The following is a 25,259-nucleotide window of genomic DNA, read 5'->3' on the forward strand; positions in this document are numbered from 1 at the left end:
GTATTTTAACTTTATTTCATATATTTATTTTTACTGATGTAATTCTTGATGCCCATCTGCTTATTGCTGCTATGCAACCCCTTACGCCCTCCAATTGCCCCCCTTATCTACGATAAAACCTACAATAAAATCTTATCAAAGCTTTTAAATGTGAAAAAATCTCAGTATTGTTAGACTATGCTAAGACTTGAGGCTAAAACCTAATTTTAAGATTTGAGCTGGTGTGAGTTTATAGTTTTGCACGAGCGTTTTTAAACACTTAGTCTTTGGATGTAAGCTCAGCATAAGATGAACTGAAAACGTAAATACAACTGATGCTTTGACTGGTGAGGACTGTCATCTTGTTCTAAAATCACTGTCTCCATGGTAGATAGAAACATTCCAAGGACAGTGAATGCAAAAAATGTCTTCATGTGTAACACTGAAGATTTTTCTTTTCAGTAATATAAACTCAATGAAAACCCTTTGCTTGAAGTGTACAGTCACACAACTTCAACACTTTAAAAATAAAATTTATTAGCATCTCTAATGTGTATAAATAAAAACATATGTAACAATGCATATACGGTTTATGTAATGAGCGTAACAATAACAGGATTACGTGTGGTACAAAGGAGCAGCCTTAGCCAGTGTATTGTGAAGAAAACTGTACCTTGAAATCAAGCTTTCCAATATGCATACCTATATGTTGCAATCTATATTCTTTGAAAAGAATGAAAATCTGTGATATATGGGGAAGATATGGTAAATGAAGTATAAGCGTTGTGTTCTGTTTATTGAGATTTCAAAACATCTCTGAATTAATACATTATAAACTGCGTTTTTTTCACTAACAATGTTGAGGCACAAAGCTTCAACACTATTCACATTGACCTTCTTACTTTACATTACACTTGATGAAAATCCTAGAGGATTTAAGTTAACTCCGTTCCATCCACTGAAAATAAAATTGTATTGTAACAGAAGGTCAAACAGATCTAGGGAAAATGTGACTATAATATTAGACAGTGACAAAAAGTTAGAAACGAAATGTTAAATTTCACATGTAACTAACAAATCCAAAATGATCAAACAAACAACTCAATCTGTATTTCACTAATGTCACAAAGGTTTGTGTTTTCCTGTAATGGCTTGCTGTGCTTGGGACTGAATACAATCAGGACAGAAATTAAGGTGATGATTTTTCATTTTTTGAAGGGGAAGTTTGAGGACTTGGCTCTCTAAGGCAAAAGCAAAGACAGTAACAAACCTCTCTTTTTATGTTTCCTGATGTTTTCTATTTGGTCATATTTTTAACACCCACAGTGTCCCAATGTATTACAAAACTGACAGATATGCACAGAGGACAAAGTCGAATTCTGAAAGCAGGCCAAAAATGTTACAGTGGCCAATGAGACGTGGGATTGTATAAGAACATTGAATAGAAACTGCAGTTAACTAGACAGAATCCTCCACATCTCTCACAACTACCAGCCACTTACAAGCCTGTTACAATGTGTGGACTATTATTGGCCATTGTCTCAGTTTTTGCTTGGGATTAAAAATTATATCACATTTCAAAAGGGGATTACAACATTCAAAACTAATTGCTTCAAAGTAAAAAAAATGGTGGGTAGGTTAAAAAAAAAAGTAAAACAAATGAAAAAGTGGTGTGTCTGCTTTAATATGCAGGTATACATGACAGTAAGAGGTTATCGGCACCCGATGATAATGGCAACCTCATTCAGCCTTGTGGAATGAAGGGACTGTGTTGTAGGATCCAAAAAATGATGGTCTCTGCTCCATCCCAAGTCTTTTAGAAGAGTGCAAAGATCCCCTTATTTCCCTGATATGTCTGTGTTCTTGCGTCTTAAAACTCTGCAAATTCCTTCACACATTTTTCCGTTAAAGAAACACGAATTTCCTCCTCTTCGTAGTCGTCAAAGTTGCTGGTGTCACCCGGGCCTCTGCACTTTGGTATGAATGGGGCTTCCACCTGGAAGAACCACAGCAAAACATGGAGAACATTAGCAGGAGTAAGAATTAACATTTTAATTTCAACCCTATTAGAACACCCTCATTGACAAACTTAGTGTTCAAATTTTGAAAGGAAAAAATTAAAATTTTACGAATTGGAAACCCTTTTTTTTTAGGCAAGTATCGCAGTTTCTTCTTAGGAGGAGAGAATCACATCACTCCAAATAAACCATGTGTCAGCAACATATAGAGGACTATAGTTCTACTTTTTATAAGATAAATATTAATAGAAGGCTACTAAATGCAGTCTTCACCTGAAATAAAATAAATTTTAATGATTACTGTTCATACATTTCAACTATAATTTCAAAGATTAAGTCATATTCAAAAATGTGGAGGTTCTCTTTTGGAGTGAAGAGGGTGGATGGGATCAGAAATTAGTCAGATGATTCACTCTGGCAAACCCTGAAGGGAACAGCTGAATAGTAAAGAAGATGATAAAGAAGAAAATATTTAGTTCATAATATTCCCAATTCCCTTTGTGGTCATTTGGTGGCATTGGTTTGAGAATGTATTGGTAATTCTGAAACTATTTCTTAAAGTTTTTAAGGTAATTTGTTGCCTTTGCAGAATGATTGCTTAGTTATATGAAAGTAATATTTGCCTCTTGTTTTGTAACTTATTACTTTCTGAATCAATTTGTAGCCAGCAAAAATTGGAACAGCAAACCTAAAGCCTATGTTGTTAAAAGATGAAATTACAACAGCTCATTGAAAAGCACTGATTAAACAGATAAACATCAGAGAGAATAGATAAGGAAATAGTTAAATTATCTACTTGGGTTCTTTCTCAAATCAAGCCCATCTGTTTGAATGTGTCCATTGTGAGGATCATCTATGTTCTCTCAACTAACGTGAAGGATACGTTTTTGAGTTCCAGATTATCCGGGCCTGATTACACTTAGAACTTAACACATCACTTGTGGCCTATTTGGTTCTCGATTTTTTTTCTTGATATTTTCAAGATTCAGTCATCTGATTTCGAGGTCATGCAAATAGTCATACCTGGATCAGTCAAAATATTAAGGATGAGGGGCAAATCAAGTTTTCCACAAAATTTAAATTTAATAGTTACTCATAGTATTATTTTAACTCTGAATCACTGAGACAAGCAATTGCATGAGAGGCTGCAATTGAGAGACTTTTGCAGAATGGGATTTTACTATTTATATAATGGTTGAACAAGAACATAAAACAGTCAATCGGTGACAAGAGAACAACTAACAATAATAATTTTATATAAATGCTCTAATGCAACTGAAAGGCATCAAGGCATTTTATTTGCCTTGATGCAGCTTGCCATCAGGCTTTTGTTTGTAAGAATTACATTCACTTCTGTCTTCTCTTGAAGCTAATTTTAGTTTGATTGCAAGAATGGATACGAACAAACCGGTACGCTTCCAGTTTGTGGGTAGTGCAGTTTGTGTTTAATGAATTACTTCTACCTAGTTTTCATTGTAAATATATCAATCACAACCGACGTTGCTGGGCATTTTACCAGCTAATTACCCGTTCCCTCTGAGGTGAGAAGATGAAGAAACCACATATTTACTTCATTACTAAAACTGAAGGTACTGAACCTCAACTCCATATTAACAGAGTCTGTTGTCAATTATATTAACCTCTGTTGGAAAGTTTCTGTGAAGAAGTGAGTAAAGGTAAAGAAGCACACACTAAACACTGAGGAATACTGCACAACCACAAGTCCATAAAAATAGATGATCCGTGTGAGAACTGTATACAGACAAGCATGGATATCCAAATGGATATCCAAATGCAAGACATAGCCTGCTTGAAAAAAAACATGTGTTTCCAAAAACCACAAATGTTTCCTGTCACACTATTCCATTGCTAAGAATTTGATGGTAGATTTTGAGCTATTATTGCACACGAATGCTTTGTAAGGTCCCAATTGCTCAACAATCTTTAACATTACAAAAAAGCAAACTAAGTGCATATGAGTGGATACTCACAGCCTAATTTCTAAAATAGAAATACATTCTATGTATTAGCCACAGACACACATACTATGATATATTATCAATGTCCTATTTAAAATTATAACTAGGTGCTTCACATTTTTGCACTTTGATGACGTTCTAGCAACTGTTTATTGAATTAGAATGGTAAAGAACTTTGATAAACCACTAACAACAGATCAGTAAGCACCAATTATCATGTAAGGGATCTATGGCACATTGCCACAGATCACTAACACTGCCTGCAGTGAAGCTGAGCAATTTACAAGTGTTAATACTATTCCTCACGGATCTGAAATATCAAACTCAAAAGAAGAACATGCTTTTCACCCCACTGAATATCAAACCACAAAATTAAAACAATGAGACACTCATCTGATAATGCTCTTGCATTTAGAAACAGAAGAATATTTTAAAACTGTCAACAGATCAATAACACATTCATGTCTAATTAACTTGTTATTTCAGTGGTCAAACAGTTTGTGTCTTGCCTTTCTCTCATAGATTGCAATCCAGTCTGTTGTTGCAAACCATTTGTGTCCCTTTATGTCGTTGACTCCATTTTTCAGGTTGCCGTAACGTTTGGTCAGATCCACCTGGAGTAGGTTTCTCAACAGATCTTTCAAGTCTGAGCTGAAGTGGGAGGGGAACCGTACCTAAAAGTAAAGTTTAGAATATTCGGTTCATCCAGTTTTTTTTTTTTTTTTTAATGTATTTAAGGATAAATGCACTTTCCAGTTAGGTGTACAATTCAAACATTTTTTGTAACCTACCTTCCCAGACACAATCTTCTCATAGATCTGTATAGGTTGATCTGCAAAGAATGGAGGATAACCAGCTGCCATTTCATAGATGAGGACTCCAAGCGCCCACCAGTCCACGGCTTTGTTGTAACCCTTAAGGAATTAAGAGATACTTGTCTTAGAGGTTGGGTCAATAACACATTTTTATTTGTGTTTTTTTCCTTGCTATTGAGAAGGCATAAAAGATCAGGAGTCAAGTCAGGAGATTAACTATTAACTAACTAACTTACAACCACAACCCTCATTCAAACATTTAAAAGAAGAAAATGTGGATTTTTGGTAAAGAAAAAACAAAATCATAAAAAATAACTTTTTTAATATATTTCTAGTGAGTTTTGTTGGGCCTCAATCTTCCATACTTTGCTGAGGATGATTTCTGGAGCAAGGTATTCTGGTGTTCCACACAACGTCCAGGTTCTGCCTTTTACCCGCTTGGCAAATCCGAAATCTGTCACCTGGGCATTGAGAGCATAGATGGGGTGAGCGAGCAAAAGGTGGCCACCTAAGTTTCAACCGAATCGGATTTTTACTGACTGCATACTCACTTGAATGTAGCCATGATGGTCAATGAGAAGGTTCTCAGGTTTCAGATCTCTGTATATGAGATCTAGTGAATGAAGGTACTCAAATGTCAGCACTATCTGGGCGGCGTAAAACCGGGCATGTGGTTCACTGGAGGAAGAAGAAAAGGATGACAGTTTAGCAAAAAAAACCTCAAACTTATCAGTCTACAACAGGATTATTATGAAGAATATAGAACGTAACATAATAACAGTGCTTTCCACAAATTCCTCCTGTAGTAAAAGAACTTTCTGATGAGCCAAATTAAAATATCTCTAGGTAATTTATAAATAAGAGTAAAATTCCACTTTCTTTTCTGTGTTTGATTATAGTATTTATAAATTGTGCTTCTTATTTTGCCTGCCCGTCAAAATCGCTATTCAGCTAAAAGGTTTGTTTCTGATTCTTCTGTTAGTTTAAGTAGATCATGAGCTTGTTTTAGTTTTGCAGCTTCACTGCTCCATGATATCTGCAGGAATGACATAACTGAGCACATTTGGAGTTCATAATTATATAAAGTATTATAAAGTAGTCTCTTAAATATTTAACAATCATAAAAAACAATGTATGTTCACAATGCTTAATAAACTGATAAGAGAAAATGAACTTATCAGTTGAACAGACACACATTCAATTCGATGTGTTTAGCCTCTGTAGTTATACTTTTCATATATCGTTGAAACAGTGCATACAGCACTCATCTTTGGACAGTTCTGAAACCAAACTAAGTCCACACTATGTGTTTAATGTGCTGTGAGATATGATAAGCAGGACTGGATTGAGCTCACCTGAACCTTCCAATTCGTCTTAGGTGTGAGAACATCTCTCCCCCTGGAACATACTCCATCACCATGTACAAATTGGAGTTGTCCTTGAAACAGAAAAAAAACAAAGTTTTTTTTCTTTGCCCCCATGGCATATAATGTATTTTAAAAATTTTAAAGTAGCTTCAATTCTTGAATTATGGAAAAACCTTACCTTGAACGAATATTCAAGTTTAACAAGAAAAGGGAAGCTCACAGCTTGTAATATCCTTTTTTCATTTAATGTGTGTTCTATTTGTTTGAGTTTCACCACCTGACAGAAAAAGAGATAAAATGACCTTGTCAGGCAATACAACCTTGCTCTAGTTAAAGACAGCAAGCACTACCACAAAATGTTAACATTTCAAAAATCCTGTAATACAACCAGAAAACGTTATCATGCAGATCTCCATTGTGAAGTGTAACTCTAAGTTCAAATTTACCCACCATTCTGATAAATAATGTATTTACATGAGAAGGAAGTTATGACAGAGAAGACAGTGCCTTTTGAAGATGAACTGATGTAACTTCACTTTGTGTGCTAACGGTTGTGATCATGTGTTCTGGAATTCATCCAGGCCTTTGACAATGTAGAAACTCTGGTTTTTCTGGATTATAATCTCATTTGATTATCAGATTTTTATAAGAAAAATTCCTAGGTGAGTTGCCTCAGTTTTCTGCATGTGTTGGTTGTCTGAAAAACCTCATGAAAGTCCATGCAGTTTCTGAATTAATCTTGAAACCGTTTGCATTAAGTGAAACACACTTATCATATCATATTCAATGTATCCCATGATAACCTAACATATCATGTATAACAAACTGGCATTGTGATATTTTGTCTGTAACCACCAGATTGTCAAGAAGTGCTTCAGCCAGTAAAAAAACAATACCCTGCTCACAAGGTTAAAACATTTTTGTAGCTATTTGTTGAATGTAAGAGGGGCACCAGAAAGGGCAGCACAATGGCTGTTTTAGCAATCTCATTATTTGAAAATGTCCCATAATGCCTGATTCTACACAAGGATCTGAATTACAATCAACTGACCTTCTGCTTGTCCAGTATTTTCATGGCAAAGTATTGCTCTGTTCCTTTGTGTTTCACCAGCATGACTCTCCCAAATGAGCCGGTACCCAAAGTCTTTAATCTGTCAAAGTCATCTAGGCACGTTGTGCTCTGAGGAAGTAACAGCATGTTAGGCAACTCTGCTGCAAACATTAACTTAATGAATTCTCCATTTTCTATCACACATCATTCTGACCTGTGGTGGGCATTCCCATTTCCGTAAGAAATCTTCTTTGGCTTTGGCGAGAAACTCTTTCACTGAAAAAAAGCAGAGAGATGCATTTATCATTCGTGTTTCATATGTGCTACTTGTATTATTTGGTATTAAGAACATATTTTGGCTTTTAGATTAACTGTCTAAATGTCAAATTCCAAAAGGGGAAAGATGAGGGGAAAATGTTCAACTCTCATCTGGATATAAATTACAACATATAAAAATATAACTTGGTTGTTCTAGGAGTAAGACAAAAATCAAACACAAAACAAGCAAATTATTGACACATGCCAAGAGATTCAATCAATCTTATTTTCTGTAATTTAATAGCCTTATTCAGGGAGAGGGAAACACAACACTCAGAAATCACAGGGAGGGTTTTTTGAGCATCTTTTGCATCACTTAGTACACATTGAGGGAAGGCTAATAAACACAGAATAAAAATGGTAAGCAAAGACAAACCAATGTATGGAAAACACAGCAGACAGCAGATATCCAGATTGAGAGAATGTGGACAACAAAAACACTGACTTATTATCAAAGCACACAATAAAAGCAAGCACATCTAGCATGTTTTTACAGTGAGACCAAAGCCAATCTGCCATTCTGGTCGTCTTTTGGAGGAATAAGCATACCAAACGTCTCTATTGATCACCAAGGTTTTGCAGGAACAATCACCCACATGGATGGGATGATACGGAAGAGAAGACAAAGAGAAATATAGAGTTCATGTACATATAAACAAGTCAAACACATTAACACACATGAAGCATATGTTGCAACTGAATTAACAAGAATGAGAACAGAGTAGACATTCACCGGTGATTGTGAAAGAGAAACGAGCCATCTACAACCATATTAAAAGTACATGTGTTAAGATACATATAGGAGAAAATATATTTATCCCTCTAATGTATAATGACAGATTTAAAAACTGCAGTCCCTATGTCCTCTAAAAGCGTCTGCCAAATGCAATGTAATGTAATGTAATGTAAAAACTCCCATGCAATATTGATAAATGAAAGGATTTAAAATGTAACAAAATTGGTATAAAAAAAAGAAGGAATAAATAAATAAATTCAGTGTTCCCAAACCTTAGATTGAATCTTGTCTCCCTAAAAAGTGTTATATCAGAATAATGTTAAGCTCAAAAATATCACATAGCTTGTGATATTTCAGGTATTTTCATTCATTTCATTCAATTAACTGCTCAGTATATTGTCAAAATGAACAAAATGAAATAAAATTACATTGTAATGCTGCCAATTTGTCACTTTGTATACTGTAACTGTTCAAAATTACGCACTTGTTGACAATGAAAATAATCTGTTTCAGTTTGGGCAATTAAAATAGAAACTTGATACTATATTGCCTAAATAATTTTGCTAAAGATACTAATGTGCCAAAGTATGGTAATTATTAGTAGCTACTTTTCAAGAAAGGTATTGAACAATTCTGGGTTCTTGAGTCACATTTTTAACTATCAACTGTTTTTCCTGCTCTTGTCACTGTGAACAAATGATCTTTACTTATCATCAGATGAAAATCTCACAAACAGCAATAAATTCAGTTAGCCAGAGGGTGTTGGCCTGAAGTAGAAACATTATGAAACGAGAAGTACATTTTAAAATTAAATCTATTGATACAGGCAGCACGATGACATAGTGTTAAGTGCTTTGGCCTCACAGCATGAAAGACCCTGGTTCGATTTCCAACAGGAGGCCTTTCTGTGTGGCCTTTCTATGTTCTGCCCCGTGTCTGCTAGGGTTTCCTCTGGGTTCTCCTCTTTCCTTCCACAGGCCAAAAATATGCAGCAGGTTAAATGGAAACATTGGAAAAATTGCCCAGAGGTGCAGATGAGAGAGTAAATGGTTGTCTATCTGAATATGTGGCCCTGCAACTGACGGGCAAGCAGTCCAGGGTGTACCCTGCCTCTCGCCTGATAGCAGCTGGGATAGGCTCCAGCATCCCCTGCGACCCAGAGTAGGGTAAACAGTAGGATGGATGGATGGATATGAAGATACGTTTTTAAATAAATGTAAATAAATGTTAATGATATCTGAGCCTGAATTAAATGTAGTCGACCTTACCCTATGCTCATCAAGTTTGACAGGCAGACAAACAGCACTGAAAAGCAAACCTTGTCAGGGGTGGGGAAGTGAATAATAACTTCAGAAAAATGTATTACTGGTACATTTGAAAAAAGAAAGTCCTATAGTATGATATGTAATCAAGGCAAACACATCTACCATATCCGATATTGCTGATTATACAGATTTTACAAACTCGTAAATGAAAACATTACGTATGTTGCTATTTGTTATTATAATTTACAATTTTCATTTGAAATAATAATCCAAAATAATATTTCCAAAAATATAGCAAACTTTTCCAGAAAAATCTATACATCCCTGAAATGTTATCAGTTAAAAGTTCAAGTGTTCTTGTTGGTATGAAAAACAATTCAATACTGACTTCAAAAACAACTAACGCAAAATCTAGATGGAATTGTTGAATTAAGTTTGTTTATACTGTTAGATTACAGTGTGAAACACTACATGAACACACTAATATGAATACAAAGGAATCAAGATTGCACCCGTTCAGTCTCCCACTACATGCGCTGTATTGGTGCTGTTCCAGGTGCTTTAGCTAATGACAGCTATATACTGTAAACACAGGTAATCTAAAGTATACACAGCAATGTAGGTAACCAGGTTGTCTTGTCAGAGCACCTACACTCCAGACAAATCTGCAGCTTCAGGTACAATGTCAGCTTAAATAGGTTTAACAGTTAGCCGCGGTAAAGGATCTAGGATCATAGTTACACTCATACGCAATGCTATGCAGTTTGGGAACTCTTGATGATCTGATCATCTGTGCCTGTTAGTCTTTAGTGTGCACTGTTCATATTGCCTGCCTTGTCTCTCTCAGTAGACGCATAAATGTTGGAGGACCACGTATTGACTATCAGAAAACAAACAAATTAAAAACCAAGAACTTCATCTGAAATGAACAATTCAAAGCATTTGTTTGTAAGACAAAAATTAAAAATGCATGAACTGGTTACGGTCAGCTCATCTAATAAAATCAGTTTAACAAACCTATAGGTCTTATTTTTATAACCAGGTATATATCTATTGCTACATCAGTATCGACCAGCTGTACATATCAAAGCATAGAAGCACAGGAGTATTGGTCTAGGCCAAATTACGTCAAACGTTTCAAAGCTTGTAATGCCCCTTATCCTCTGACGAAGGTCTGATGACAAGCTGCTACAGTCAATGACAAGCTGAGTGAGAAGTGAGCCTTGATGGACTTTTAGCAAAGCAAGATTAGAAAAGGCCTCTAAAAACCAATAGAGGTGACTAAATTCAGGTATATCTGTTTGTGTTTGTATGCATACAAGACGGTAGTAAGTGCTTGTTTTATGAATGGAAACAGGGCATTTCCAACAATTCCTCACCATATTTGGTCATGGTGCTATACAGAGGAATGCTTTGTTTATACATCCAAGAATAAAACGTGGCTGCGGGAACAGTCCCACACTGCCTTGGATATCAATTTAATAGCCCTTTATAAAAATTACTCATGGGTTCGTGGTTTAGGGCTGCTGATTTCATATAGTCATTGCAAAGTTTCAGTCCAATACAGCGAGCAGTGAACAAAACATGAGACACATCCCAGCAGTTATTCAAGCAACTTGAGAATGTCATCATTTTACAGATGATGAGATGATGCTTGCCTGGGGATATTTATCAATTGTCGTACTATTTTTATGGGGAGAGGCATCACGCCACGGCTAGCTGTGTGTCTGTATACAGGCCTGCACAGCCGCCACTACCACCAAGAGGCAATGAAATGACAGGGGCCTTCAGATGGCTAATCCCCACCACCACCACCACCCCCCCTCAATGCTAAAGTTAGCAGGCTAGCTGGTCAACGAGCTCGATCAATCTTGTGATCGAGGTGTCATGCAAACGGCATTTCAACACGTGACTTAATCGCCATAGCATTTATCGACAAGCATAGCTGTCGATCCGGTGGAACAGCCTCTAACTGACTCTTATTTCACTGTTTCCACCATCAGTGCCCCCCGAACCACCCCCTTGGAGCCAAGATAACCACAACATCAACCTGGGTACCATTCTTGCTAGCCAGGTTAGCTGTGCAACAAGCTCATTGGATTCACATACCACGCATGGTGCCAGTGCGTATTTGTAAAGTTGTTTTTTTTTTTTATATTTTTCGGCGCGATATTAGATAAGGGTATGACAGACGGTACGGCCCTTTCCTACTTTCTTTTTTCTTCCCCGAGACAGTTTCTGAAATAATAAGCTGACCAACAGGAGATATTTAGGGGACCGTAAGTGTCAAACGACTGAATGCACCAAAGACAGGTTTGAGGTCAAACACCAAAAGGGACTCACCGCTCTCTAGCTCGTTGCCCTTCTTGGCAGTGGCAGCGTTCCCCATGGTGTGGAAGACACGGCGGTCGCTCCGACTGAGAGGAGATGGCGGTGGCGGTGGCTAGCTAACCTTCCTTACAGCTGCTATCCCACGAGCCCCGCAAACAGATAAATCGATTTAGCTAAATATTTAGGCACTTCGACCGGAAAGGTATAAAAGCCCGACGTCCCGTCCAGCAGTCCCCCCTCGCCCTTCCTCGGTCTCTCCCCCTCCTTCGTCTCTCGGAAAACGTTTCCGTTCTTGCTACTACGGTTTAGGTCTCTCTGGTCAACAGAAAACTAGCGGTCACTTTTCGTAATGAGCTGCTCGCCCAGCCAGCCGCCTCCACCTTGTGCTCCGCTCTCAGGACTTTCAGGACTGGCCAGGGATGTTTCGGTCAACACGGTAAACATGATGGGCTTCCGCGTTTTTGGAGCATCACAATTGCAATTATGTGTTACAGGAGAGCTCAAGTATGCTAAACCAGTTAGATTTGTGATCGATCATAATACGTTCTTTTGCCGGTATGATAATAAGCCTACTCTTAACAATCAGTGTGTATATATGATATTTAAGCATAGATAATATTAGATTGAAAGTGAAAGTAGAAGTATTATGTGTCCTTGAGGCATCATTGTTAGTTAGTACAATATAAACTGGACAGACAAATCTCTCAGAACATTAAAAATGGCAACAATCCAGCATTTCTTTATCATTTCTGACAATCGCAGTTTTCTGCACTGACACACAAGTGCACACAAGAAGAACTGTAAGCAAATCCTTTCCAGGCAAGCACATGTGTCTTTGTTTTACTCAAGTTGCCACCTTGATACTGCGTTTAGAACAACATAGCGCAAGTTTAAGATTACCTTGAATGATAAACCACACTACTACTCATAACACAACAGAAATGCATCAGCACAAAGAAGCGACAGAGAATCTTAGGAAAGATACTTCTCAAACTTCTCAGGACTTTCCCCATATTCGGGTGAATTTGTACAGTTACGTCAGTGTGAAAGATTTTGTGATTTGGGATTAAATGTGATGATTTTTTGGGGGGTGAGGGCTACTTTTTTTCTGATTTAAGATGTTCTGAATAAGCATCTAAGGATGCTTATTTAACTCTCAAACCCAGATACATCTTGGTTGTTTTGTTTCTTTGATATAGTGGTAACATATTTAATCAGATTTCACATTCTATGGAATAGGATTTTGAACACTAAGGGGCATCAAGTGTATGGGCCTACGGTTTACATGCTAGATCATGGAATATAGATAACGGACCTATGTAGTGACTATGATTAATACATAACCCTAAACATCAAAGGAAATCGACAAAAGATTGATTTTATTCTGATAATATTGAAAGCTGCTTGAGTGCAGTTTAAACAACTCAAGACTTTAAGTCATAACCTATTATGTGATTCTGACCATTGCTACTTTCTTTAATAGCTTGCTTGTTGTAACATTGTTCATATGACAATTCTTGAAATTTTTTCCAAATCATTTTACTGTTAGAGTCAAAATGACAGTATTTCAAATCAGGTTTCATTGATTGATTTATCTTGTTAGTTTTAGCTGTCACTTCACAGTTGTACTATTTACAAACTGATATACTGATGTTAAAAATATGTTTATGATCATATATGCAACATGATGTTGCACTTTTTACATCTGGCTGCAACAGTATGTTTACTATTCATTTATTATTACCTATCTGGCTTCACTGTGGAAGGCAAAATGAATATTTCATTGTACAGGGAAACACATTTCCAGACTGTGCAAATGGCAATAAATGCTTTGAATCTAGAAGATTCTGTAAATCTTTAAATTTCATGCGGGTTGGCCTGGACACTTTGGTGTCCACAAATTCTGGCCTCACCACTGAATTATTTGATTATTTAACATCAAATAAAATGATATTTCATTCAACAACTGTGATACAAAAAAACATTGAAGGAGTGTATCATTCTGAATTAATCAAAACACCTTTATAAATACATACTGGAAGAAATGGAAGGAAGAAATGGCATATACCAAAAATTGACTTAACAGACTTTATTGAATAAGTAGATTTTACATTTTCTTTCTAAAATTTTACAACTGGAATCAATCAGGAAAATAACCTAGCATCCTATATATCAGTTTCTCCCTTGGCCATATTAATTTCCCCCCCCCAATCACATTGCTGGCTATTAAGAGTGTGCAGTGCACACTGCCCATACTTAGGATAATTGAGGGCTTAGTTGTGTCATGTTTATTTTAAAATGTGTTTTCAAATATTTTCAATTTAATGGTCTCTTTAATTTCATGTCAGGTTCAGTTGTTTGAATGTTTCTTTGTTTGCAATTAGTACACGATCAAGAATGAACTTGAACATTGATAAAATAATTCAACCAATTGTCACACTTGATTTAAAAAGTAAGTAAATTTGGACTGCAGTTCCTTTATCGGCACTATTTCAATCTCCTTCACCATGCAACCGCCCTGCCCTCAAAACAAGACCTCTCAGCCTTCTGCAGATATTATGATCTAATTATCATGGACATGTGCAATGGGAGGCTCAGTTTCTCACTGACACTGGCAGTCAGCTGTCATATTTTGATAAGGTGTGTGATGAGTGCTGTTTTCTGTTTGAATACAGGCATATTCCCATCCATAAACAACAAAATTCCACCCTGTGTATAGAAAGAGAGCTTCAATTCACCTTTACTTTGCCTACTACTAACTCTGTTATTTTTTAAATGTATTTATCGTTTTGAAAAACTTTGGGCAAATCTGAGAAATGCACACATTCTTTTCATTTATATGAAACACTTTGGTGAGACATTGCTTATTAACAGAAAATTAGATTTTAGAGGCATGTTTCCTTTTTACCCAGATCATAAATAATGCAACATCAAATTCAATATTTTATTTTATTTAAATGCTCTGCCTTGAAACTGTGTAAACGTATTGGTCTGCAAGAATATATTACTACAGAAGAGGGCAGCAAAGTGCCGTTGCAGGGTCTCGAAAACCCTTGGTCTTTGAGCTCAGATGTTTTCCCTTACCGCTGTCACGATGACTCCAATGTGTTCTTGATTTAAATGATGAGTATTCATAGAATTTTTCCAGTCCATTTTCAGCTGGTGCGATTTACTGTGTGAATGTAGAGGTATGGCTGGCTGCATTTTGTAAATATTTATTTTTCAATACTAAATGGCTGTCTTTATGTGTTATCACTCCAAGGAAGTGCTTGTAAATGCACAGTAATTATGTGGACAAAAAAATGATGCTTTATTTTGCCGTCTTTTCATGATGTATGAACGTGTAGTTAGCGATAGTTTGTTTATGGGATCTTCATTTGTTGCAACTCTTCATTTTTTCAATTTCTACTTTCTTCTTAATTTCTTCCCAAAAAACAACATTACATATTCATCCCCACCGGTTATTTTGGCTTTTTTAATCCTTCTTGCAGAAATAATAAGAGCTCCAAAAAGAATGATTTAGATTCATCAGTGAATGAAAAGCATGTATTCCTGTTGTAGACTCTTTGCAGCTGTAGTTTGGGTTTTCCTTTTTTTAACCCTATTTTTCACAACAGCATCTTAAATATGCTATTTTGTCAATAACATTGTGGCTTGCTGTGCAAAAGATTTTAAGTTTAACACAATTTTAAGTTTATTTGTCTGGGCAATTTCAATATTGGGTAGAGTGGCTATGTTTCAGACACACCCTGCTACACATTCACACAGGAGCTGCCAAGTACAACCACAGATTTCCTCTCTTGGCTACCAACCAACTCCACTCCAGTGGTTGAAGCTTGAGTGCCTTCCTCCCCAGCACATCAGCTGAATTTATAGTGAGTAGGCTGTGTGATATTTGAAGCTCTCCTGCTCTTGCTTATCACTAGATCCCTAAAATCCCTTCCCCTTTCTAGGATTCAAACCGACAACATTGCAATGGTGACCTTATTAAAGGATTAAAAAGACCCAATAGTTATTATTGGACACATGTTATCACTGCCTTTATTTAGTCATTATGTGTAATTAAGACAGGAGGAGAGTAACTCAATCACTGTGTGTACCTTAATGTGTCAATATACTATTTCAAGCCTGAGAGATAGTTAGATAGAAAAAAACGAGGTTAGGTTAGGTTAAGTTATACACTAATGGAGTTAATCTGGTTACCTCTTTCTTATCAGTCACTAGCTACTATTAGGATGTTGCATGTGGTTTCAGGACATTACCCATTTCCTCCTCTGTATATCAAAGCCCCGGGGCCCCCCCACTCCGTCTAATTCACTCCAGATGAGCACAATGGGACATTTGATTAAGTGTGCAAAGACACATGCATACAGCCAAGTTAGTTTGCCTGGAACAGCTGCCTTCCAGCTGTAGTCCAACTTTTAATCATGCATTTGTTTATTTAATAAAAAAAAAAATCATTACATTCTGTTTACTATTGTCGTTAGACAGTCTCATTGAACATTTTAGTGTGATGCTTTCTCTGCAAGCTCTTGCAAGTGTTTCTTGCTTAATAACATGCAGGTGATGCAAATCATATGCAAACTGCAGAAGGTCTTCCAAGTGTGCGTCAAAACACACAACATCAATCAGTTAATAAATCCCTTTTAAAAATGTTTGGCTTCCAATACACTGAGTAACAGTGACCTATTGCGAAGGCCCGCGGTTTGATTTTGTTTCAAACATAGTAAGGACTCAAGTGTCTTTGAGGGAAACCTGAAAGTATAAAAAGGGAAATATGAGATATAAGCAAGAGGAACACAGAGTATCACCTCTGCTTTGTTGCCACTGACGACTTGGTGTCTTATTTTCTAGATCGTGGCACTGTTCTCCAACATTCTAGCTGGCTGGCTTAGTACATCAAGAGGTATCACGTAAACATCTGTCTGGGAATGTTGATCCAGCATTGAGTCTCTGCTCACTTTGCAGGGTTTCATACAGGGGGTATTCAATGTTTTTAGTCTTTTGGTGGTCTCAGTGGTGCACTACAACACGAATACCTGTAATTTCCCAACCACATGATAACGTTTTCATACGAGCAGAGGACGGTCTCAAAGTGCACAGACAGTTGCACAAGCAGCTAATTTGGGATAGATGCAGAATAGCCCTTTGAAGTAATGCTTTGGTGTTAGTGCACAAAATGTTCCCTCCAGGACATAACAGCTTCTCGTTACACTGTTTTAATGGTTGAATGATAAAATTGTTGCATTTGATTAAGTGGCAGGTTGATTGATGAAGAAAACAGATCTGCATGCGGAAGTCAACATATCTCGACACAAACTATGGCTGAATAACCTTGTCCGTATATTCTATATTTAAAAAACATGTGCATATATTTAAAACCTTTGTTGCATTTTTTGCCATCGATTTCATGTTTTAAACTTGAAATCCATGTAATCGAGACGGTAAAAAAATTGGCCAAAGAATTGCAAAGGCACAAACCCTGTGTCAGTGTCGTTTCCACTGCAGCGTTTCAGAGATTCCAGAGATTATGTGAGGATAACACTGCACAACATGGCCGCCCAAACCAGATCAAAGCAAAGACAATCAAAGCCAGAGTGAAAGCTACAGCAGTAAGCTCTTTTAAATGTCTGCCTCCCCCCCGCCCCAACTGAGCAAGAGTGTTACCCTCCTCAACTATTTCCATCTTCAGTATTTCCCTCTTCTGGAACATGCATAAGCCTCCTTTGTACAAATACTGGTCAGTGAGTAGACTGACATAAATCCTTCAAAGCAATGCAAACAGCATAGTAACTGACCTATGAGAATATTAAACCTGAGCCGTCATGCTGTAAAGCCTGCATAGTGCCGGTACAGATAAGACATGACACTGGTTGTAATTATTTATGCCGTTGGGTGTAGGCTCTGTAAGATCGTCATGACAAACGACTTGTCATGACTCATGTATGGTTTTGCATGAAGGGGTATAACTACAGGGCTTGCGCACTGCATGATCATGACTGAGTCAAAGTTTTGACCTACTTTCTTGTACATATGGCGTAAGATGTTAGCTGATGAAATCAAGTTATGTCTCACCATGCATTTCTTAATGGCAGGCCTTTACTTTGAAACTTTTGACCTTTGACCCAACCTGACATTTGACCATATGTTTTGAAGTTGATGAATGTGTTTTTTCTACCTCCCAGACAGCTACTGGTTTCAGTTAATATGAGAATGAAGACCAACATCAGCTAATTGAAAGTTGCTCATGAATAGTAGTCAAACTCAATTGTAGCAGTGATAAAGATTATTGCCAAATGTTTCCTCTTAGAACCACAAATTCCTGCTAGATATAAGCTGCCGTGAATTTAAAATTTTAGTACGTGAATTAACCCTTGTGTGGTATTCGGGTCTGTTCACACAAAGTGAAAACGGGTCCCACAGACCCGAACACCACACAAGGGTTAAACAGCCAAACCACAATTATATTGCAAGTACTGCTTTCTGAAAAATGTATTAATACTGCCCATCTCATTGCTTTGTTTGCATCATATCCATACTAGCACCAAAGAAAGCATTGGCTTCATCTTTAGCTATTCAAGCAATGTACGGTAAATAAAAGAGTTTGAAGATAATTTATCAAATAATTTAGTGGGTGAACAATGTTACTGAGGTGATATGACTTGGACTTAGATGCCTGAACTTGGGGCATTAACCTAAATATTCGATATATAACCGGAACAATATTTTGAAGCATTTTGGTTGTATTGGCTAAATACTGTAGAGCTCAGTAATTGAAGCATTTGGTGTGACAGAATTACTATCTTAGGCTTGTTTAAATCTTCTAAAGTTCATTTTTCTAATTGGACTCCTGTTAAGGAGTACACCGTGAATCCCCAGAAGGAATGAGAAAAAAGCAAGACTCTGGCCTTTGATGTTGATTTTTGACTCCGGGACAAATGTGACAGGTAGATGGAAACACCTCCCAGGGACAGGCTTACTTTTGGAAGAATGGATCAAATGTTTCCCCTGGACTTGCGGCATTAAGGGACAAACCTGTATCAGCTAGTAGCATCAAAATCACTGTGACCGAGATCAAACAAACACTCCGCCATGGATCGTCAAGTCCATAGACAGCAGCTTTTGGAGTCTGTAGTGTTTGTAAAAGGGGTGAGAAGAATGATGACAGGGAACTATCATCTTTGTGGTGTCTCAGTTTGAAGTTTGTTTCCTTGTCCCCTTGTTCTTTTTTCTTCAATCTTGATCTCCAAAACATTTCAGTCTTGGTGATTCAGAGCAATATTTTGCTGTTCTACGGGTGCCCTTGAACATTTCTTACTGGTGTGGATAAAATCCACCGCTTGCATTGAGGTCTTCATTGTGTGTCCCAAGGATTACAGGCATGCAATTTAATCAAGCTACAGGGGGAATATACTTCACTACTTCAGTACTTTACTACTAGTTGTGGTAATTGTTGACTCTAGGTTCATCCAGGGATAAATGGAAAAGTATGCAAATGCACCGTCTTAGCAAGCAGTTGCTTATTTTCACAGGACTAGTGTATCAACATAATTATCATTTAGACTGATTTCAGATCGTATCAGTCATGGTTTATTACATTTTAATGAAAGTTGGGCCAATAATCAGGAACCTTTAAGTCTGATTCTGTTGTTTTGTTCAATCTTTGTTGAATGTTTTATTCAAATTGAGATTTTTTTTTCTCCAAGAGAAGCCCTTTGTTTGCAAAGAAAACATGAACTGAAAAAGATTTCAGGTCCACAATGAATTAATTACTCAAAATTATTTTTCTAACTATGTAAAGAGAAGAGGACCCCTACAAAATACTATTGCATTTACCTATAGCTTAATAATGTTTCAGCACAGTTCATTAATCTATTCTGTTTTTCTTACACTCTTGGTTGTAGGATGTCAGAGCCTATTCCAGCTGCCATCTACAGAGTCAGGGTTCACCCTGAGCTGTTAGTCAGTTGATCACTGGGTCCATATAGAGACAAACAATCACTTATTCACATTCACACGTCTGTGCAATTAACGTGTCTCCAGTTGATCGACTGTGTTTTTGGCCTATGTTAGGAACCATACATGCCTTTATTTTCTAGTGGCAGCAAATGGGAGGTAGGATTTGAAGTACTATCAATGATCAATTTAAAATTGATGATTTATACATGCATATTCATTTGTGCTTGTCAGCCTATCATTACCAACACATTCAGCCAGTTTATATGTAAACAATTAAAATAAAATCAACAATTGTAGAGCATTTGATATTTATGTTGCAGAGGTAAAGGTACAGACAATGTACTTATATTCTATAGCAAAAAGGAAGGCTACCCTAAAATGTATGGTCAATTTACAAAGTATGTCTTTCATACAGTACATATAGAAAAAAGAACAGAAATTAGATTTATTTTCAATTATTGCAAACATTTGCCCGTAAACCAGTTCTTACATGGATATAAACTTTCCACATTGGGATTTAATCAAAATAGATTCTATTCTTTCAACTATTCAGTCAGTTTTCATAGTGTAATTTTCTCAGTGCTGCATGAATTACCTTTTGTCATCAACTCAGAGGACCTTTTTTTTTTGATATGTCACTGTGCTTGTCACTGCTTGTCACTGTGAAACTATATTCACATTAGTTTTCAAAGCACACAAAATTTTCTTTAGGACAGTAGAGCCAGTCATTGCTGTACCACTATGCTGCAGTGGATGGGTTGATCTTCTCAAACATATTCCCTCAGAATTGCAGAATCCAAGTGCTCTTTCTGATCTTTAAGAATTCAGTTTGACTTCTCCTTTTCCTTTTAAAATCTCCACTGTAGGAGAGCTATTCACAGTTCAGCTCTTTTTAAGGTTTCCAGATTGCTCAGCTTCCAATTTTCACCATCGTCTGGTAGCCATAGTTTGCCTGCTACCTTTGTAATTAAGACCAAGAATTTCAGATCAGAATTAGATGAAAGACTCATAAAGCAATGCTGAACTCAAACACTTGCCAGGGGCCAGAGTAGTTACAGATTTAATTCATATTCTCTTTGTTCCTCTCCCATCTCACAGAAAGCTTGAGGCATCTGAAGGACTGGTGACTATAGTGATAATATAACAGGTATTAAGTAGACAATTTCCAGTGCCACCATGTGGTAACTGAAGGCTTCAAAAGACCAACAATTTACTATGAAATTAAAGCCAGAATCAGTCTGGCCCCATATGTCACTGCATATTTTCAGTTGTAATGCGAAATGGTACGACGTAGAAAATCGTTATGCCCAGAACGCAGACCACAAATAAAATTGATAGATAAATAACCATTTATCTACTTAAAAGATAATTAATAAAATAAAAATATATATTTTACCTACATATGTGTACATATTATAGGAGTGAGAGAGCAAGAGAGAGCTTTTTCTCTTTTAAACCCTCTAATAAGTTCTTTCAAGTCTATCGATATGGCCGAATTTATGCTACCTAACCCTGCAAGTAAAATTATTCTGTTTGTAAAGCCTGTTTGGTATTCCAGTCGTTCCCAACAAAACCATCTGGTGGCGGTCTTTGCACTCCCCCAGTGGAGCATTTCTCTTCGTGATCTTGTAGCCCTATCACTTGCTACCTCATTAAAATGAGTGATGATAATAAATCCCATGGGTCACGTGCAATGAAATCATATTGATCTGCAAACACACTAGTATATCCCAAGCACCATATATGCATATACAAACAGGCTCCGACAGAAGAAGAATGAACCTCTCCACCATTAGAATATTTCATTTCAGATCCCTTTTCACAGTCCAGTGCCTTTATAGGTGCACAGTACATACACACTAAAAAGGCATAGTGAAGGCAGGACTCTCAGCAGGGGAATGTTTAATCAGCCAAGGTCACTGTGTGTTGCCATGCACTGTTGTTGAAGGAGGCTGTGGGAGAGTGAAGGGACTATCTCTCATCTGTATTCTCTTCAGAGGGCTTATGCTAGTAGGATCATGCAGATATGGGATTTTTTTCCCTGAGAATTAAAAACCAGATGTCATGCTAACAGACATACATATCCTCACAACAGTAAAATTGTATTTACGTCTATTCAGTCAGCATAACTAATGCCTACACTCAGCAATCACTCACTGTGAACAATGCAAAAATAGTCTTCAATTTGAACTTGTTGGCAATAATCCAGTTCTATCCATGTCTCTGAGTTTATATCTGGCCCATAAACTCTGCTCTGGCACTGTCACACTTGAATGTTAAATATTGAATTATTTCACAGAATGAAAGAAAAACCCGTGCCCTTTTCTGCATGGTAATCTCACTGAGGTCACATCAAATGCAAGTAAACTTTGTATGTAAATTGTCTTATGAATCTTTAAAAGCGTTTCGAAATATTGTTTTGTAATTAATGCAGCAGTAGATTTATTAAAGTATGGCATTATATCGCACACATTATATATTAGCTTATTAATTAACGAAACATTAACAACAATGTAAATGGTGTTTGATTGTTTAATCAATGGAGGAACAGCTGTTGATTAAAGTGTTGATCTAACACTAAATAGAACTTAACTAATATCTCAATAGCATGCAGTGTTTTAAGAGCGTAAAGATTACTTGGAATACAAAGCCAAATGAAATAATATGTTCTGTGCTGTGAAACATTAGTTTGTGTATTTAAGTTTTTCTTGTCATGTTGGAGATGAAATATTTGATCAATTTTTTTCACTATATTAACAAATTTATTCTAGGATAGGAAAATCAAGCCCTGCTTTCACATTCAAATAATCTTTCCTCACTGAAACAGTGAGATAAGATGCCAAGTTGCACATCACAGCCCCTTTCCCACAAAGAGATTTTAATACATTTTACATCATTTCATGCAGTTCTAATAAATTCATGTTTGCACAGAATCACTTTATCTGCAGATGCATTTGACAATATGACACATTCATACATTTTGTTGTGGAATATCCTATATCCATTCTAAAGTGGTTATTGACTGACGGGCAGATATGAACCTGCCAAAAGCCTTCTGTTGATTTACATAAAGAACAGAAGCGTTGATGTTCTCCAATGAATTATGCTATAATAAACTGAGTCTCAGCAGAACAGATAACATCAACTTTCCACAGGCACAAGCAATGCAACAATATGACTGATTTTCATGCAACATTAGATTAAGTTACTGCATCAAATAAACAGGGCCAATTTGTGGATATAGACCAAAGACATTTGAAATGTGTCTTATGTTTGCTTTGAGATGTGCAGAAGCTACAATAATTATTCCTGTGATTTATTCTTTACAACAGACAATTCAATCTGACTTGTTTCTGCTAACATTCAAACAATTAATACATAATAATGCAATTTGGAGCGCTTTCACACTGAAGTCTTCAAGTTTTAGCATCACACCCCTGTTTGCTTAGTATTGCACTATGATATGGCCTCCACATTTATAATACCACAAATCATAACCCCAGGTGCCTTCTGCTAACAAAAACAAAATGTACTCATGCATGTGTGAGTGAATGAATGTAAAAAGAGTCTTGTATAGAGGGAGGTGTAAAATTTCAACAGGAGGAAAAAGAAGACAATTCATATTTAACTGGAGGACTTCAATACAGCATCAATGGGTATTTTAAGTCCTTAAACCATTTACTAACAACAGTATTACGTCTGTACAATGATCACATTCTAAAAACAAATGTCTGGCAAAAACATACACATATGAACTTCTTTATCTATTTAATGTTACCATCCTATGTCTCTATTTTTTTGGTTTTTAATTGAATGAAACATTTTATCTGCAGCGTGATAGCACAAGTTTTTAAATACTCGCTTGCTCCTCCTTTATATGGATTCTTTCTACTATCACACCAACACAAAATTCAATCTGAGAGCTGCTCAGTTTGTGTTTAATTCAGCTTCAACTTCTGACCTTTAAGTCATTGAAGTATTTCAACAAATGAAAAGGTTATAAAAGTAAAAAATAGGTATGATTATCAATATTACAACTTGTTATTGTAAGTGCTGGTCTGAACAGCAGATCCAAGATTCACATGACATTATGTGGTCAATGCAAAAGAAGAGGATCTTGGCAAAACGCAGCAGTCAATTGGTGAAATTTTTCAGTCACTGCCCATAGACAGGCGAAAAGAATGCAGTAAGCATTCTTTCTCCTGTCATTATAATTCCACCTGACAGAAAAGCACTCTGAGACCATGCTAACCACCTTTACTTAGAATGAAAGACATTAAATGGAGACATAGCTGAAGTGACACAAACTTGGCAGGGCAAAAATAGTTTCCAGATAGTTAATTAACCTTTGCAACTGGTACTGTGGACGTGTGTGGCTGGTCACTGGCAACCTGTGCTGTGATAAATGCAACCAGTCATGCTGACATGTCACAATTCATACATGTCATCTGCATACTGCAGGCCTTTACACTTTGTTTATAGCTGAGTTCACATAGTATTTATATCAAGCAGAGAAAATAGTAGACACCTGTAATGTTGTACAAACACGAGTGTCTCTGTGTAATTAACTAAAGTAGTGTGTGAAATAGTATTTCTGTCGTCTTATGGTACAGTTTCATGTTTTCGTAAATGACTGTAACTGCATTTGTGTTGCACGTATGTCTCCTGCGTAGTTAAGTAATGGGATTTTCCCCAAATTGCACAAAATATAAACCTAAACACTTTTTTCCAAGTAGTACTGTCAACTTGATGATCCTTACTTCTTACCATTCTCAATATTTTGACCCTCTGTGTTTGCTGCACAAATACCCCACAGTTCAACTACACTTGTGTTTCAATACTGTCCATCTCTTCTTAAAAATATAGTCCAATTACTGCAACTACATCGCACTTTTTCAAAGTTATGTTCACAGTGTTGCATTGTCATTGAAAAATAATCCAACACGACATGAACATGTGTTCACCATTCTCTCAAAATGTTGTTTACAAATATTCACCAACTTCTCTCCATCTTAACTGGGAATTAATAATGACATTTTACCAGCTATCTCCGGTGGCCATCCATTAAGAACAATTTTATTGGATTTTTTTACACAGACACACAGACACACACACACAGAGACACACAGACACACACACACACACACACACACACACACACACACACACACACACACACACATGCACACACACGCACACACATTTGTGGAACAGCTTAAAATGTTTCAATTCTTACATTATACACAGGAAGACATATCTATTGTTGCTTGTCCGGACACCAGACGTGGGAAGAGAAAACTTCTTGCTTTCCTGATAATGTCTTAATTAATAATTAATAATTAATAATCTTCTCATTTACCCAGGACACTATTTATGATATATAAAAGAAAATGAAATGATCAAACGACATTTAAAAAGGATGACTGGGCAAATAACATACT

The 25,259-nt window shown here is 36.7% G+C and overlaps 1 protein-coding gene across 2 annotated transcripts; it reads right to left on the reverse strand.

Annotated features, from left to right (window-relative positions):
• Positions 1–494: 494 nt before the first annotated feature.
• Positions 495–12,270, reverse strand: prkacbb (protein kinase, cAMP-dependent, catalytic, beta b). Of its 2 annotated transcripts, none has more exons than XM_086172813.1 (10): positions 11,872–12,270; positions 7,424–7,479; positions 7,210–7,338; positions 6,337–6,435; positions 6,147–6,229; positions 5,343–5,469; positions 5,157–5,252; positions 4,768–4,890; positions 4,486–4,650; positions 495–1,975 (listed from the first exon to the last, which is right to left on the reverse strand). In XM_086172813.1, exons 1-10 carry the CDS (start codon positions 11,915–11,917, stop codon positions 1,850–1,852), a joined length of 1,050 nt encoding a protein of 349 aa, XP_086028939.1. In that variant the 5' UTR covers positions 11,918–12,270; the 3' UTR covers positions 495–1,849. The 2 variants fall into 2 exon arrangements, with proteins under 2 accessions (XP_086028939.1, XP_086028938.1); XM_086172812.1 differs by having other exon boundaries at positions 7,424–7,485; positions 11,872–12,268.
• Between the last annotated feature and the right edge of the window lie 12,989 nt (positions 12,271–25,259).

This window comes from Fistularia commersonii, chromosome 25 (assembly GCF_037954325.1).
Source record: "Fistularia commersonii isolate RoL2024-O1a breed Wild chromosome 25, RoL_Fcom_v1.0, whole genome shotgun sequence".
NCBI lineage: Eukaryota > Metazoa > Chordata > Actinopteri > Syngnathiformes > Fistulariidae > Fistularia > Fistularia commersonii.

What these genes read in the sequence shown, in the direction of transcription:
- prkacbb (XM_086172812.1), bottom strand. Translation starts at nt 11,917, where the DNA reads ATGGGGAACGCTGCCACTGCCAAGAAGGGCAACGAGCTAGAGAGCG. An exon ending in AAATACTGGACAAGCAGAAG is followed by an intron (nt 6,436 to 7,209) that starts GTCAGTTGATTG and finishes TTTTTCTGTCAG; the next exon opens with GTGGTGAAACTCAAACAAAT. An exon ending in AGAAGATTGTGTCTGGGAAG is followed by an intron (nt 4,651 to 4,767) that starts GTAGGTTACAAA and finishes CTTTACTTTTAG; the next exon opens with GTACGGTTCCCCTCCCACTT.